The sequence below is a fragment of the Bos indicus x Bos taurus genome, unplaced genomic scaffold (assembly GCF_003369695.1).
Source record: "Bos indicus x Bos taurus breed Angus x Brahman F1 hybrid unplaced genomic scaffold, Bos_hybrid_MaternalHap_v2.0 SuperScaffold_100126, whole genome shotgun sequence".
Lineage (NCBI taxonomy): Eukaryota > Metazoa > Chordata > Mammalia > Artiodactyla > Bovidae > Bos > Bos indicus x Bos taurus.
The window spans coordinates 16,364-32,532 of NW_020867066.1; the positions used below are offsets into that span (position 1 = coordinate 16,364).

At 41.8% G+C, this 16,169-nt stretch overlaps 1 protein-coding gene across 1 annotated transcript in view; it reads right to left on the reverse strand.

The window, feature by feature from the left end:
* Positions 1-16,169, reverse strand: part of LOC113888425 (multidrug resistance-associated protein 4-like) — a 93,423-nt gene that overhangs the window by 10,369 nt on the left and 66,885 nt on the right. Inside the window, exons 14-18 of the mRNA XM_027535551.1 lie at positions 10,490-10,586; positions 7,516-7,683; positions 6,053-6,193; positions 5,235-5,272; positions 4,746-4,840 (exon numbers count right to left, since the gene is read on the reverse strand). Of these exons, the coding sequence (XP_027391352.1) occupies positions 4,746-4,840; positions 5,235-5,272; positions 6,053-6,193; positions 7,516-7,683; positions 10,490-10,586 (539 nt within the window). The remainder of the gene's footprint in view (positions 1-4,745; positions 4,841-5,234; positions 5,273-6,052; positions 6,194-7,515; positions 7,684-10,489; positions 10,587-16,169) is intronic.

The following is a 16,169-nucleotide window of genomic DNA, read 5'->3' on the forward strand; positions in this document are numbered from 1 at the left end:
GACATTACTTTGCCAATAAAGGTCTGTCTAGTCAAGGCTATGGTTTTTCCAATAGTCATGTATGGATGTGAGAGTTGGACTATAAAGAAAGCTGAATGCCAAAGAATTGATGCTTTTGAACTATGATGTTGGAGAAGACTCTTGAGAGTCCCTTGGACTGCAAGGAGATCCAACCAGTCCATCCTAAAGAAAAGGACTGATGTTGAAGCTGAAACTCCAATACTTTGGCTACCTGATGCAAAGAGCTGACTCATTTGAAAAGACCCTGATGCTGGGAAAGATTGAGGGCAGGAGGAGAAGGGGACGACAGAGGATGAAATGATGGGATGGCATCACTGACTCAATGGGCATGAGTTTGAGTAAACTCTGGGAGTTGGTGACGGACAGGGAAGCCTGGTGTGCAGCAGTACGTGGGGTCACAACGTCGGACTGACTGAGCAACTGATCTGATCTGAACTAAACTGATCCATATAAAAATGAAAATAGCCCTCCGAACATCTCTTCAACTCACAATGGTAAATAAAGGAGTGATGACCCTTGTAATAAATATTCCTTCATGTAGTGTTTTTCCATTCAGCTGACACATCAGTGTTAAACTCTGAAACCTGCTCAGATTCCTGAATTCCATCAACAAGCATTTGCCTTAGCCCACTACCCTATATGAATATAAAACAGAATCCTTTCCTTCTTCCTTTAAGCCCCCATAGTCCACCAATTAAGAAGGTAAACAGCTAACGTATTTGGATTTCTTAGCAAGTGATTCATAAAATAAATACCAAATTTCAAAGAGTGGATTTTTATATAACACATTCTTTGTAGCCAGTTTATACAAGTGTTTCCTGTGGGAATATTGTTATTTATTTATTTTTACTGGAATATACTTGCTTTACAATGTTGTGTTAGTTTCTGTACAAGGAAGTAAATCAGCAATATGTACATATATCCCGTCCTCCTATACCTCCCCTTCTCAATTAATCCCACCCCTCAATGTCCTCAGAGAGCACTGTACTGAGTTCCCTGTACTATCCAGCAAGTTCCCACTAGCTATCTAGTGTATGGTAGTGTATATCCTAACCTGTCCATTCATCTCCTACACCTCCCCCACATGTTTCCACACATACGTTCTCTACATCACTATCTCTATTCCTGCAAATAGGTTCATCTGTACCATTTTGCTAGAGTTCACATATATGTGTTAATATGTGCTTTTTTTTTTTTTTGCTTTTCTTTCTGACTTACTTCACTCTGTATAACAGACTCTAGGTCCACCCATGTCTCTACAAATCAGCTAATTTCATTCTTTTTTGTAGCTGAGTAATATCCCATTATATATAGGTATCATAAATGAGATGAAAACACAATCCTCAGAATGGGAGAAAATAACTGTAAACTAAGCAACTGACAAGGGATTAACCTTCAAAATATACAAACAGTTTATGCAGCTCAATATCAAAAAAACAAACAATCCAATCAAAAAATAAGTGGAAGACATAAATAGACATTTCTCCAAAGAAAACATACCAATGGTCAACATGAAAAAAAAAAAAAGTCTATATCACTAATTATTAGAGAAATGCAGATCGAAACTACAATGAGGTATCACCTCACATCAATCAGAATGGCCATCAGCAAAAAATCTTACAATAAATGCTGGAAAGGCTGTAGAGAGAAGGGAACCCTCTTGCACTATGGTGGGAATGTAAATTGATATAACTACTATGGAGAACAGTATGGAGGTTCATTACAAACTAAAAATAGAACTACCATATGACCTTGGTAGTCCAGGAGCCCCAGTTCTAGACATATACCCAGAGAAAAACATAGTCCAAAAGGATACATACCAGGATATATGCACCCCAATGCTCATTGCAGCACTGTTTACAACAGCTAACATGTGAAAGCAACCTAAATAACCATTGGCAGGAATGGACAAAGAAGAGGTGGTACATACATACAATGGACTATTACACAGTCATTAAAAAAGAATGAAATAATGCCATTTGCCACAACATGGGTGGGCCTAGAGATTGTCAGGCTGAATGAAGTAAGTCAGAGAGGAAAAATATTGTAAAACATCCCTTATAGGTGGAACCTAAAAAGAAATTATACAAATAAATGTATTTATGTAACAGAAACATACTGACAGACTTAGAGAATGAAATTATGGTTGTCAGGGGGAAGAAGAAAGGGGAAGAGATAGTTAGGGAGTTTGGGATCAACATGCACACTCTTCTATATTTAAAGTGGGTAACCAATAAGAACCTACTGTATAACACAGGGAACTCTGCTCAGTTATGTGATAGCCTGGACGGGGGGTGGGGAAGGGATTTGGAGGAGAATGAATATATGTATGGCTGAGTGTCTTTGTTGTCCACCTGAAACTATCACAACATTGTTAATCATCTATGTGTGCATGCTAAGTCACTTCAGTCATGTCCAACTCTTTGCAACCCTATGGACCATAGCCCATCAGGCTCCTCAGTCCATGGTGCTGGAAGCCAGCACAGGAGTACCCTCCCATGACAAGGTCATGCGGGAGAGCCCTGATGGCCAAGGTGAGTCAGGACTCAAGGGGCCCCCTGGATCTGCTTGAGCATCTACCCCAAAACCAGAATCTGTCTGTTTTACTATTTTACGACTTCCACCAACTCCTCTGATATTAACAGGGGGCTATCCTCAACCACCTTTCTCTGAAGGAAATCAACTTACGGCCCTAGTTAATAAGTCTCCTGGGCATAATAGGAGTGTTTCAATCCAAACCCCTCAGATGGCTCTCTTAACTTGCCTGACAGGTTTATCCGGACTCCTACACCTACACATATGATTGTTTACAGCCTCCCAACTGCAAGAGGCATGGGCAGCTTAAGATATTCAAATAGTATAGAGCCTCTTGGGGAGTTAGAAATTATTAGAATAGAACTAGTAGAAGATTTCATTGTTGAGCTAATGCTTGCTGCCAAGTTTCCATATCCCTTACCCACTGTGTCCCTGGGAGTATAATTAATTAATTAATATAGTTGGTATATAGAAAAAATAAGTAGTGGCCTTGGTGTTAACAACTTTAGACCCTTGAGGTAGTAAATTCTTTCCTTGCTAAAGCCCACTGCACATTTGCCTTATAGGAATGCAACTTTATCTAGTGCTTTCAGAGAGTGGCGCCAAACTTTAGAAAATTACTTTTAGAGAAAATAAGTTTTCTGGTTAACTAACCTTTATCAGAACAAAAAGTCATAAAATGTTAATAGGCCTCCTGGCCAGAAGATGATGTAAATCACCTAAAGCATTTGTATACGATAAGTTTGCAGAAAAGAAAGCCTGGTCTCGATGAGGGTCAAGGACTGCTGACTTTGCATGACTCTGCATTCACTATTATCCTCTATGTACAACTTAGGGTATAAAAACTCCTTTTGAAAATAAAGCTATTGGCCTTGCTCATCAGGCTTGGTCTCCCTGTGTCATTCTTGTTTCCTTTTCTCTCCTTTTCTTCTCTGTTCTTCTTTCAGGATGACTAATTGGAGCGTGGGGGCTCTCTGAGACCACTTAACTGCCCGGGCTTCTAAGACCCACTCAAGAAGGTGCCTAAGGTGGGGCACCTTCAGCTATTCGAGAGGGCACCTGTGGCCTCTGTGGTCAGAGAAAGTTCAGTGTTACGAACTTTATTGGTTTTCTGCATAAACCAGTTAGATCAAGCCTCTTTCTCTCCCCTTTTATCTATCCTCTTTCGCCAACGCCGTTCTCCTGAGGGAATCGCTGGATCCAACTGGGGCTGGACCCTGGTACCATGGGATATCACAGGCAAGAATACTGGAGTTGGATGCCATTCCCTTCTCCAGGGATCGAACCCAGGTTTCCTGCATTGTAGGCAGATTCTTTACTATCTGAGCAACCAGTGAAACCCAATCATTTATAATCCAATATAAAATTATTTTATTATTTTTATTTATAATTTAAAAATTAATTAATTGATATTATTATTATTTATTATTATGCCCCAATGTTCATAGTAGTAAATATTTATAATAGCCAGGACATGGCAGCAATCTAAATGTCCATCAACAAATGAATGGATAAAAGATATTTAAAATTTTAGATGATGACATCTTTTAAACACTATGTAATATTATATATATTCTAAGCTCTTGTGAATACAGTGAGTCATGTTAATATTAGTCACATGTTAAATTAATCACATATCTGGAGATAAGATAACACTGTGAACTCAAGGCAAGAAAGAGAAGGAATCTATCCCCAGATGCTGGATTCCCCCTGCTTAGCTTCTCAAGTAATTAGTGATGCCCAAGAGATGAGCAGTGTGGTGAAGGGATTTTGCATACCTTCAAGATCAATAAAAGCCAGAGCTTATTCAGACAGAATTGGAAAACTCTGAACCACAGAGTAGGGATCTGTTTCTAATCCCATTGCCCATTCATATAACAATATAAGATTTAGCTAAAGCAACCTATTAGAATAGACAATACCATGTATTTACAGTGGCTGATTTTCTGAATGTGCAATCCTGGTTTAACTACCAAAACCAGTGCACAATAAATCAAGAATCTCCATTCAACTTCTTTCTTCTAGATTTTAAAGATAATTGTTCTAGTTAATTCACAGAGTAAATGCAAATCAAACTCTTAAATCTGTTGAGACATTACCGAATTATGCCTGGAAGCCCTAGATGCTCACACAGGCTCCTTGTAAGCACCTCACACTCTCATATAATAGACCGGAGAATTCAACTTTACCTGAATAGGCTCCTAAATACCAGTTCAGATCAAGCATCACAATTGTCTCTCCTTTTCCATATACCTCAAAATACAGGGCACTTTGTAAATTTGCCCTATAGAACAGGGAAGAAAAAAATATTATGCTTCAGACAGAATGTATTCAAATATATATATATAAAAAAACTCAATTTGAGAAATGTATTTTATGCTAGAAAAATGGTTCCCAGTTCACAGGGCTCTGTGTCCATCTACCTTATAAAGATTCAATTTGAATCACAACCTTCAGTTTTCAAAATCATCTATGAGGAAGCTGCTGAGGGTCAGACCTGGGGAGAGACAACGGGAGCGTCACTCTCCACCAGCAGGAACTTTACTTTTTCTTCAGGGAAACTATGTGAGGGTCAGAAGAGGAGGCTGAACAAGCCCCTCCCTTCTCCCCCTGACTGTGGGAAAGTGAGATTTCATGCAGATTTCACAGCACTTTGGGTCAGATCAGGAATCACTCACCAGTATGCAAGCCACCAATCCTGCAGGGCGTAGGCAACCTGGAGCAGGAAACAACAGTCACTCACACACTGACGTCACTGAGCCTCACACCCCGCTCAATAGGATGGGGGATGGAAAGGCTCCAGAAAACAGAGATGGTCCTTTCAGCCCAGGCCTGTGCCAAGCCCCACACCTCAGATGGCTACAGGTCAAGGGAGGGCATCTTACATTTTAAACTCTTTAAAAGATATTCTTTTTTCCCTGGAAGTTCTCCATCACGTACATAATACCGATAACCTTCACTTATTTTGCTCCCCACAGATAACGTATCTCAAAGCAAACACAAGTGAATTGCAAAATGCAGTAATCATAGTGCAAATGTAAGAAAAAAACATTCGACAAGTACTGTGATGGTCAGCTGTCTGTGTCAGCTTGGGCAGGCCAGTGTCCAATGATTCAACACTCGTCTAGATGTTGCCATGAAGGTATTTTGTGGATGTGGGTCACATCCATCATCAGAACTTCAGTAGAGGAGATCACACTCAACACTGTGGTGGCCTCATCCAGTCAGTCAAAGGCCCTAAGAGCAAAACCTGAGGCCGCTTGGAAGAAGAAGAAATTCTGCCTCAGACAGCAGGGTCGGCTCCTGCCAGACGTTCCAGCCTTCAGGCCTGCCTTTCTGGTTTCACATTCACCCAGCTAGATCCTACAACTGCATGAGCCAGTTCTTTGAGATAAATATCTTCATATACATATTAAAAATAATGATAACATAAATACAGTATAAATATGTAAATACCAAGCTGAGGGCACACACCAAAATAAATGTCCTTATTTACCTGAGCTGCAATGTTCACTAGAATAAGGAAAATGATGATAAACCATTGAGCACCAGCTGTGAAGTAATCGTTGTAGGTCTTAATACCAACTTTTCCTTCCAAACGGTCCTCTAGAGGAAGTGTGACCTCTATATTCTCAGTCTGGGAGGGAAAAATCGCAGTGAGAGACAAAATTTTAAATAAGGAATCCCCGAATGTGAAAAGTTCAACAAAGCCCTCGACAGCAAAGCTGTGGGGAGACAGACACATCTCATACACTAGTACGAGTGCAAGATGGTCCATCTCCTATGGAGAGGAGTGTGGGAATATCTGGCCAAACCATGTGTGCATTTATCTTTGGACCCAGCCATCCCACTCCTAAGAATCTGTTAGAAATAAGAAAGTATCATTTGTACAAGGTTATTCACTGTTGGGTGGCTTTGCTTAAAGTCAGTCATGACTCTCAGCAGAAGCTTGTTCCAAAATAATACACACAATGATATGAAGCTTATGTATCCTTCTAGATAATTTGTGTCATTCAATCATAGAAACACGAAACATACAGCATACTTGTGGTTCAAAATACTAGCTAAATACAGTAAACTGAGGTCACAGAGTGAATTTGAGTAAAATGGGTTTGGATAGTAAGAGACAAGCCTATTATCTGAATCTATTTGATTCCTAAATTTCAGAGAGTGATTTCTGAGTTTAGAAATTGAAGAATTAATCCAAATGCTTATCAGAATCATCCAGAGTTTGGATACTGAAGAATATCTATGTATGTTTTTAAGGGAGATCTAGTGCATTTCCGCATTTCTGTCTGAAGGACTTAGAATGCATTATAGAGTCACAGGAGCCCAGGATGTCTTCAGCTCTGTCTTGACCACTGGGATTCAAGGTGGATTAGACGTGGTTCTCAGACTTAAAGGATAAGAAAGGAAGATGGGAACTAACTCCAAAGTCTGCTGTTTATCAGGTTCTTTGCACATGCTACCTCTGATCTATCATAAATCATCTGACCATGAGGCAAAATACTACGATCAGTCACCTGCAGTGCCAGAACATTCCAACATATAGAAAAAGTAACTGATTTAATGTGGCACCATCAGGACTCAGTCTAAGGGGGTCTTCATATTAAGCCTCTGGATGCATAAGGGAAGCTGGGGGCCGCCACAATGAGTAGGATGTAACTATGGTAAATGAAAGAGTTCACATATCACTGTGAGTCACATACATCCAGGAAGTCATAGCAGTACACCCACTACTGATCTCCATAAGATCCTCCATCCTACACCCAAAGGAGACCCACAAGCAGGCTTGCTCCCTTCATGCTCTTCTAACTCTACCAGTTCCATGGAACAGGGCCTTGGAATCTTAGGATCTACTTTAGGACAAATGAAGATGTCACAGGTGGAATTGACTGAAGCTCCATGAGTCTATCAAGAGCAGACATACAGTGGCATGTTGCAGAATGAGAAACTCACATCTTGAAGCTCTGGAGCAGCACCTCTCATCAAGGGTCTGGACTGATTCTTCAGGGTAGAAGATTCCAGATCTGGAGATGGTTCTTCCTCATTCCTCTTTAAAAGGAAATCAAAATCTACCCCAGATTTAAGGAGCCCAATGTAAGTCCCATGTTGTACTATTTTGCCCTAAAATAAAGAATTTGAGAGGAATATATTTGTATTAGATAATAGTAATATAATCTGAACACTAATCAACTAAAGTTAACTGGTCATAAATTATGATTTTCCTAAGAAAATGATCCTTGGATCTGACATTGTGGTTGACAAATCTAATGCAGTTCAACTCTACTCAGAACAGAATATTTTATTCTCTGCTAAACCCTGTGTCAGGTTCTGAGGGATATGAAAGACATGTGTGATCATGTGTTAAGAACACAGGCCACTGACATAACTACCGTGGGCACTTAGGGAAGCAAGAAGTACAGAGGTTGGTGGGAGGATCAGCACAGTCTTTTTAGACAACACTGGAATTGAGAAACACCTCATGTGAGAAGCAGAATTTTTAAAAAAATTAATCGGGGAAGATATTCCAGGAGAGAAAAATACTGACACAAAGTGGACACAGCACAACTATATAGGTAACAGTCATTTGTGAAAACTTCACTGACCACTGCCATTTTCATAGTATCATGCACTCAGCTGGGACAGTACATGTAGGAACCAGCCCTGGAGAGAGAACCCAGGAGCTGCATCTTCACAGTATTTTATAGCTTCTCCACAAATGCAGGAAGTTCCTAGCTGAAAATTCAATATTCCACCTGTTAAAGCAACTAAACAAGGAGGCCATGAGATCGGGGTGGCGCTAATGCCTTGGCAGCCAGCAAACCAAAATCTAAGCCACAATCAGTGTACCCAGATCCAAGGAAAAAACTTAGGAACAATCAACCACAAGCAGCCAACGAGGCTTCCCCAAATCAGGTCTCTATTTAAGCTACAGCCAATCTAATCATTTTCTTTGAACACATGTGACACATCCTTGCACAGTTTCCCTCCCTTACAAAGTCATATAAAATAATGCAGATATTTTCACAATTTTCTCACCCCATGAAACAAGACTCAGCTGATTTAGTCAGTGGCAAACAAAATATGGAAAGTTATGACCAACCTAGATAGCATATTCAAAAGCAGAGACATTACTTTGCCAACAAAGGTCTGTCTAGTCAAGGCTATGGTTTTTCTAGTGGTCATGTATGGATGTGAGAGTTGGACTGTGAAGAAAGCTGAGCACTGAAGAATTGATGCTTTTGAATTGTGGTGTTGGAGAATACTCTTGAGAGTCCCTTGGACTGCAAGGAGATCCAACCAGTCCATTCTAAAGGAGATCAGTCCTGGGTGTTCTTTGGAAGGAATGATGCTAAAGCTGAAACTCCACTACTTTGGCCACCTCACGCGAAGAGTTGACTCATTAGAAAAGACTCTGATGCTGGGAGGGATTGGGGGCAGGAGGAAAAGGGGACGACAGAAGATTAGATGGCTGGATGGCATCACCGACTGGATGGACATGAGTTTGAGTGAACTCCAGGAGTTGGTGATGGACAGGGAGGCCTGGCGTGCTGCAATTCATGGGGTCGCAAAGAGTTGGACACGACTGAGCAACTGAATTGAACTGAACTGAAACAAAATATTATAAAAAATCCTAAAATGAAAAACTCATAAAATGAAAGCAGCTCTGGTTAAGACAAGTCAGGTGGAAGAAGATGACCCAGGACCCTCGCTGGACCCCTTCTCACCCTATCCCCTGAGGTGTCCCCTTGGAGAAACTCAGTGAAGACTTTGAATATCATCTGACACTGCAGAATGAGAAAATTATTCAGGATACATTGTGTTATTTCATTTGGGAGGCAAAATTCATGCACCTTTTAAATGAAATTACCACTTTCCACTTCACATCTGTAAGACACACAAGGAAACGACTGGTGGTACAAAGGTTGTAGCTATACTCTGCAAGCAAGTACTGACAATTTCGAGAGGAGAGTCATCCTCTCCCTTCTGCGAATGGGACCAGATAAGAGTAAGGAATCTTTTAAATCCTACATCAGACCATATCACTCCTCTGCTCTGGACTGTCCAAAACTTCCATCCCACTTCCACCCACTGCCCAGTGCTCAGAGACCAGCTCCCTCCACATCCCCCTGTTCATTTTCCCCAGAGACACTGGTCTTCCTGTTGTTCCTCCAAACTGCCACGTCAGCTCCTTCCTTAGGACCCCCTGCCTCAGACCCACCTATCCCAGGTAATTGCATGGCTCCCACCTTCATGTCACTCAGGCCATGTGAGGCACTAGCTCTTTAAGCAGGCAGCCAGGATGCCAGCTCCATCCCTCTCTCTCTGTCACTTTTGTCCCCATAAGAACAGGAGCCCAATAAGGCAGAGGTTTGTCATCCTGCTGCACAGACTCCCACACATATTAGGCATGGAAAGAGACAATGAGATCAGCAACTGGGGACACCAGCAGAGTGGGCGTCTCTGACCCGGGTGCTCAGATACCCAACCTCACTTCTGGTGTTAATGGAAGATGCTCTTTAGCAAACTGCTAAATGACAATCTCATGGTTACAAACAGGTCTTAGTATCTCTAATTTTCAAATAATATACTTTGACTTAAATCCTGGAAGGGGAAAACAAAAAGTTCTATATAAAAGAGCATCATTATCCTTAACAAATTTCACAAGAACAGTGATGACTCAGTAACCCTGTGGTAGCACTTTTATACATTTCAGGGTTTATGTGGCTCAGAGCATAGTAGTGACATTTCTACAGGTCTTTGGATTCTTTGTCAAAGGCATGAACACCACTTTTGAGAAGAAGAAGCTGTAAAACTGAGGGAGAAGAAGGTGTTTACCTTGAATCCAAGGAGAGTGACCTGCTGAGAGGCCTGGCTTTCAGCACACCTGAGTGCTAGCAAGTTTCACAGGCGGCTAGAAATTACTTACACCTTTCAATATCAGAATCCAACTTGCAGCTTTTAGGTACTGCCACTGATGCGTCACTAAGATTGTGATCTTCTCCCTCAAGGCTTGACAAATACACCTACAAATGTAAAACGTACAGTATACAAAAGCACATTAATGGGGCTGCTCCAAATTGGGAACATATTTTGTAAACATGAGACAAAGACAGACAGCAAAGATCTGTAGTTTAAATACCAAATCAATAATACAAATTGAATAAACATAAATCAATAAATCTGACTAGGTCCTCACAGTCATCAGCAGCAAACTTTAAAGAATAGTTACACTAAAAAATTCTAAAAAGCAATCCCATGAAGAAGGTATTAACAGCTAAGGCTTTTTTGCCTAAAACTCAGCTTAACCCATGTACATGTTTCATAAAGAAAAACAACTAATACTGGAATTCTAAAACTTGACTGAACTAAAACACTTTTATCTCTATGCAGGAATGGAAAAGAGGAATCTATGTCATATAAAAAAGTGTACATTTTTCTTAGGCAGTTTGATGTACATATTGCAACAAAAAATAGATTCTTGGTAACTTTAGCCAGAGTGCATTTTCCAGATACTTCTTCCAAAATAGTACTAGATAGAAAATTAATGCCAGTGTGGCATCCATCAGTCTCTATAACATTCCCAGTCTCATCCAGGAAGCAAGTCTTTTTTCACTAAGGCTGAACACCTTCCAAATATGAAAATGAAAGAATGGAATCCAAATTACAGCAGGAATCATCCAACAGCAGCTTTAATTTCTTTTCTACAATAAAAAAAAACTGCTGCTACATTTTAAACGCAGACCCCCAGGAAGTGGTGCCAGTCCTATCCAGGAAGTAATTTTTTTTTTTTTTACTTGCACTAAAAACTTTCTGAATGTGAAAATGAAAGATGAGAGTCCAAACAATCCAAATCTTACTCTGATTTGATCACCCAAGGCTCAAAGGACACACAATTTCCTTAGCCAAGACCTCCTCAGAATTCAAACTTCAGTGTTTTGTTTGTTTTCTTTTTTTCATAGTAACCCCTCAGACTCCTCCTACATTTTGAAGGCAGACCCCTAGGGACTCAGCCCCAGTGTCACCCCCAGAGGGTCTACAGCCTCTCCAGGGAAGCAAGTGAGTGGGTCCAGGGCCCCAGTGACCACAGGCAGGGCTCCAGGCAGGTACTCTGGGAGCCCGAGCCCCTCGTAGAGCAAATCTCAGGGACCTGGGCCAGAGCTCAGCCTGTGAGTGAGTCAGATGGAGAGTCTGGAGGCAGCAGACTGAAGCTCAGTCCCTCTCACGAGCCTGATGACATCAGACAAGTGACTAAACTTCAGACACTTTTTAGGGGACTTCCCAGGTGATACTTCCAGTGGTTGGGAATCCACATGCAAGTGCAGGGGACACAGGTTAGATCCCTGGCAGCCTGGTAGGGGGACTAAGATCCCACATGCCTCAGAGTGCCTGAGCCTGTGCATCACAGCTAGAGAGGCTGTGTGTCGCCAACGGAAGATGCCACATGAAGCAAGATGACCCTGTGTGCTGCAACTAGGACCTGATGCAGTCAAATAAATAAATAAAAATTAATTAATTAAATATAATACTATTTCTCCAAACCACTCTACTTTCCAGGTTTTTAGAGTAAATATTTCCAAGCCATGCCATAAAAATGATTGCTTCAACAGTCAGTTGTTTAATTGTTATTCCTATGTAAGAGCTAGGTTAATCTTATAATAACCATATGAAAGTGAAGTCCCTCAGTCATGTCTGACTCTTTTCGATCCCATGGACTCTAGCCTACCAGGATCCTCCGTCAATGGGATTTTCCAGGCAAGAGTACTGGAGTGGGTTGCCAATTCCTTCTCCAAGGGATCTTCCTGACCCAGGGATTGAACCTGCGTCTCCCACATTGTAGGCAGACACTTTACTGCCTGAGCCACCAGGGAAGTCTAGAAGAATGGAAGTACACCAGTCTGGCAGTACACCAAGAAGTATAATACCATGTATAATTCTATAATGGACTGCGTTAAGAGTGGACACATCCAATGGTACAGGGATGTGTACCAAATAAAACAAAGAAGACAGAGTCCCCACCTTCATTCATCCAGTCAGCAGAGGTTTGTGAGCCAGGCACTGTCTTACATGCCAAGGATACACCCTCAGGTCATGACAGGAGACAACACTATATACCATGTAAATGGGGACACACAGAACGAGTATAGAAAACGTCCTTTCAGGCCATGACATGTGCTGTGAAGGAAAAGAAAAGGGGGCTGCTGTCTTAGATAGGGAGGCACAGGAGCCCTGAGACTCTCTGGGGAAACATCCCTAGAAGAAGACACAGCAGGTGCAGGGGTCCTGGGACTGAACAAGCTGGGCTGAGGCACCTCCCTGCATTCACAGCTTATGGGGGCTTGGAGGGATACTCATAAATGGTCAAGTGCAGCCCTCTGTGGGCTGTTGGAAGACACAGGGCACAGGTACCCCTTGGAGGAGAAGGGAGAATGGCAGGGCCTGTTTTTCACCTTCTTTCTGTGCCCTGGCACATTATTCCCTAGCTTGGGGACAGATGGACCAGAATATACAGACAGGGGTGAGAAAAAAGTGAAAATGAAAGTGTTGGTTGCTGAGTCTTGTCTGATTCTTTGTGACCCCATGGACTGTAGCCTGCCAGGCTCCTCTGTCCATGGGGTTCTCCAGGCAAGAATACTGGAGTAGGTTGCCATTCCCTTCTCCAGGAAGGGGTGAGAAAGGGCTCCCACGAATCCAGCACAGCTAGAAAGGCTGGTGGGAGCAGACAGAAAAGAATCCTGTTCTCTTTTTGAGGACCTGGAGCTGCATCCTGAACATGGTTGGCAGGGGGTTCTGTGAAGGGCTGGAGCAGGAGGGTGAGCTGTGTAGACAGCAGTGTTGGAGTCTGATCAGGACAGACCCAAAGACCTGATGACACAGCATACAGGGGTCTGGTGATATGGGGCTGAAACATGTTAAAATCCAAGATAGACACAGATAACACTGCATCAGTTCCCTTAAGGCTGATAGCCTTCTGTAGGTGATGCTGCTACTGCTGCTAAGTCGCTTCAGTCGTGTCTGACTCTGTGCAACCCCATAGACAGCAGCCCACCAGGCTTCCCCGTCCCTGGGATTCTCCAAGCAAGAACACTGGAGTGGGTTGCCATTTCCTTCTCCAATGCATGAAAGTGAAAAGTGAAAGTGAAGTTGCTCAGTCATGTCCGACTCTAGCGACTCCATGGACTGCAGCTCACCAGGCTCCTCTGTCTATGGGATTTTCTAGGCAAAAGTACTGGAGTGGGGTGCCATTGCCTTCTCCTCTGTAGGTGACAGAACCCACATAATGTCTGCAACATACAGATGTAAATTCACAGAACCTTAATAAACTTGGAAGTATATTCACAACTGAAGGAAACTGTTAACAGCAAGTAGAGTGTGAGTCATTCACTTGTAATATAAAAAATCCCCATTTCTAATACAAAATACTCCCTGGCAAGCTGCAGTTCATGGGGTCACAAAGAGTTGGATACGCCTGAGCCACTGAACAATAACCCCATTACTAAGCTTCGACATGCCCACCATCACTCATAGCATATTATTCCATCCAACTTTCTAACTAGAGAACATTCTCCCCTTGCTGCTGAGTGATTTCATAAACTGCCTTCATGCTCTCTGCTTTAAGTTTCCCTAGAGAATGTGGCTGTGATTAGCAAGCAACAATCTAAACAAGCTTGCTTCCATCAAGGGTACATTTCAAGTCATTAAACCCAAAATGTTTAAGAAAACTTTACAAATACTTCCTGTGTTTGAATAAGAACTTGGGAGAACTACTGTGATCAGCACACTGTTCTCATCAATCAGAATACCTCCCTCTCCCCTCCCCATGACACAGATGCTATGGCCAGCAGAAACTGTTCAGGAAATGATGGAGAACTTGTGCAGCCTCACATAAGATGGGGTGGCAGACATTTGTAGATTCAGGTCAGGGTCCTGGGAAGAGGGAGCCTAAGCTACTCATGATGCCAGGAGGGTGGGGGTGGGAAATCCCTGTCACAGCACTAGCCCCAGTCACTGAACTCATGACAAGTCACAAGGCACTTCTCTAAGGGAAAATTCATCCAGTCAAGATCAAAATAGCGTGGGAAAAGGGGGCCAGATTAGAGAACTGGAGGCCATGCCATGTGTCAGCTCCTCTGCTACCTTGGATTCTGAAAGATGCGATTCTACTATGCAGTTTTGTTTTGTTTTTTTAATTGTGGTAAAATATATTGTTGATGTTGTTCAGCCCCTAAGTTATGTCTGACTCTTTGTGACCCCATGGACTGTAGCCCACCCAACTCCTCTGTTCCTGGGATTCTCCAAGCAAGAATACTTGAGTGAGCTGCCATTTCCTTCACCAGGGGGGTCTTCCCAACCCAGGAATCCAACCTGCATCTCCTGCTTGGCAGGTGGATTCTTTATCACTGAGCTACCAGAGAAACCCTGTGGTACAATATACCTAACATGAAATTTACCATTTCTGCTATTTTAAGCATACAGTTGAGTGGCGTTAAGTACATTCACATTGTTGTGCAGCCATCACCAATATCCATCTCCACAACTCTTTTCATCACCCCAGCACTAAGCATGTTTTTCATACGAGCTGGTTCCATCAAAGTCTAACAACCTCTGCTTAGTGGATGTGGAATCCCAGCTCCTCGTGTCCAGAGGTCAGAGCTCCTCACATATCCGTTGACTCTGCTGAAGTTTCTACTCTGTTACTCTGGACCTGCTGTAAATCAGTCATGTCCCCTCAAAATCCACTTGTTGACATCTTAGCCATTAGTGCCTTAGAATTTCATGACAGGGACTTTAAAGAAGTAACTGTTACCCTTAATTACTCTGGGCCTAATTTAATCTGTCGGGGGTGCTTAGATGAAGAGGAGACTAAGACATAAAGGCAGAGACACAGGCTTGTAAATCAGTGAAGTTAGAACACACCCTCTCACCACCCACAAATATAAACTTAAAATGACTTAACGACTTAAACTTAAAACATGACACCATAAAACTTCTAGAAGAGAACATAGGTAAAATATTCTCTGACATAAAGATATCTATGTTTTCTTAGGTTAGTCTCCCAAGGCAATAGAAATAAAAACAAAATAAACAAATCGAACCTAATCAAATGTACAAGCTTTTGCACAACAAAGAAAACCAGAAAACAAAAAGACAACATACGGAATGGGAGAAAACATTTCCAAATGATGCAACGGACAAGGGGGTAATCTGCAAAATATACAAACATTTCATACAAATCAATAACAAAAACAAAACAAACAACCCAATTGAAAAATTAGCAGAAGAACTAAATAGACATTTCTCCAAAGGATGTGTGTGTGTGTGTGTGTGTGTGTGTGTGTGTGTGTGTATAGATAGATAGATAGATAGATGGCCAATAGGCACATGAAAAGATGATCAACATTATGAATTATTAGAAAAATGCAAATCAAAACTACAGTGATGTACTACTTCATACCAGTCAGAATGGCCATCATTAAAATAACAATGGCTGGAAAGGATACAAAGAAAATATAGCTTTCCTACACTGTTGGTCAAAATGTAAGTTGGTAGAGGCAGTATGGAAAATAGTTTGGAGGTTCCTTAGAAAATTAAAAATAGAATTACCCTAT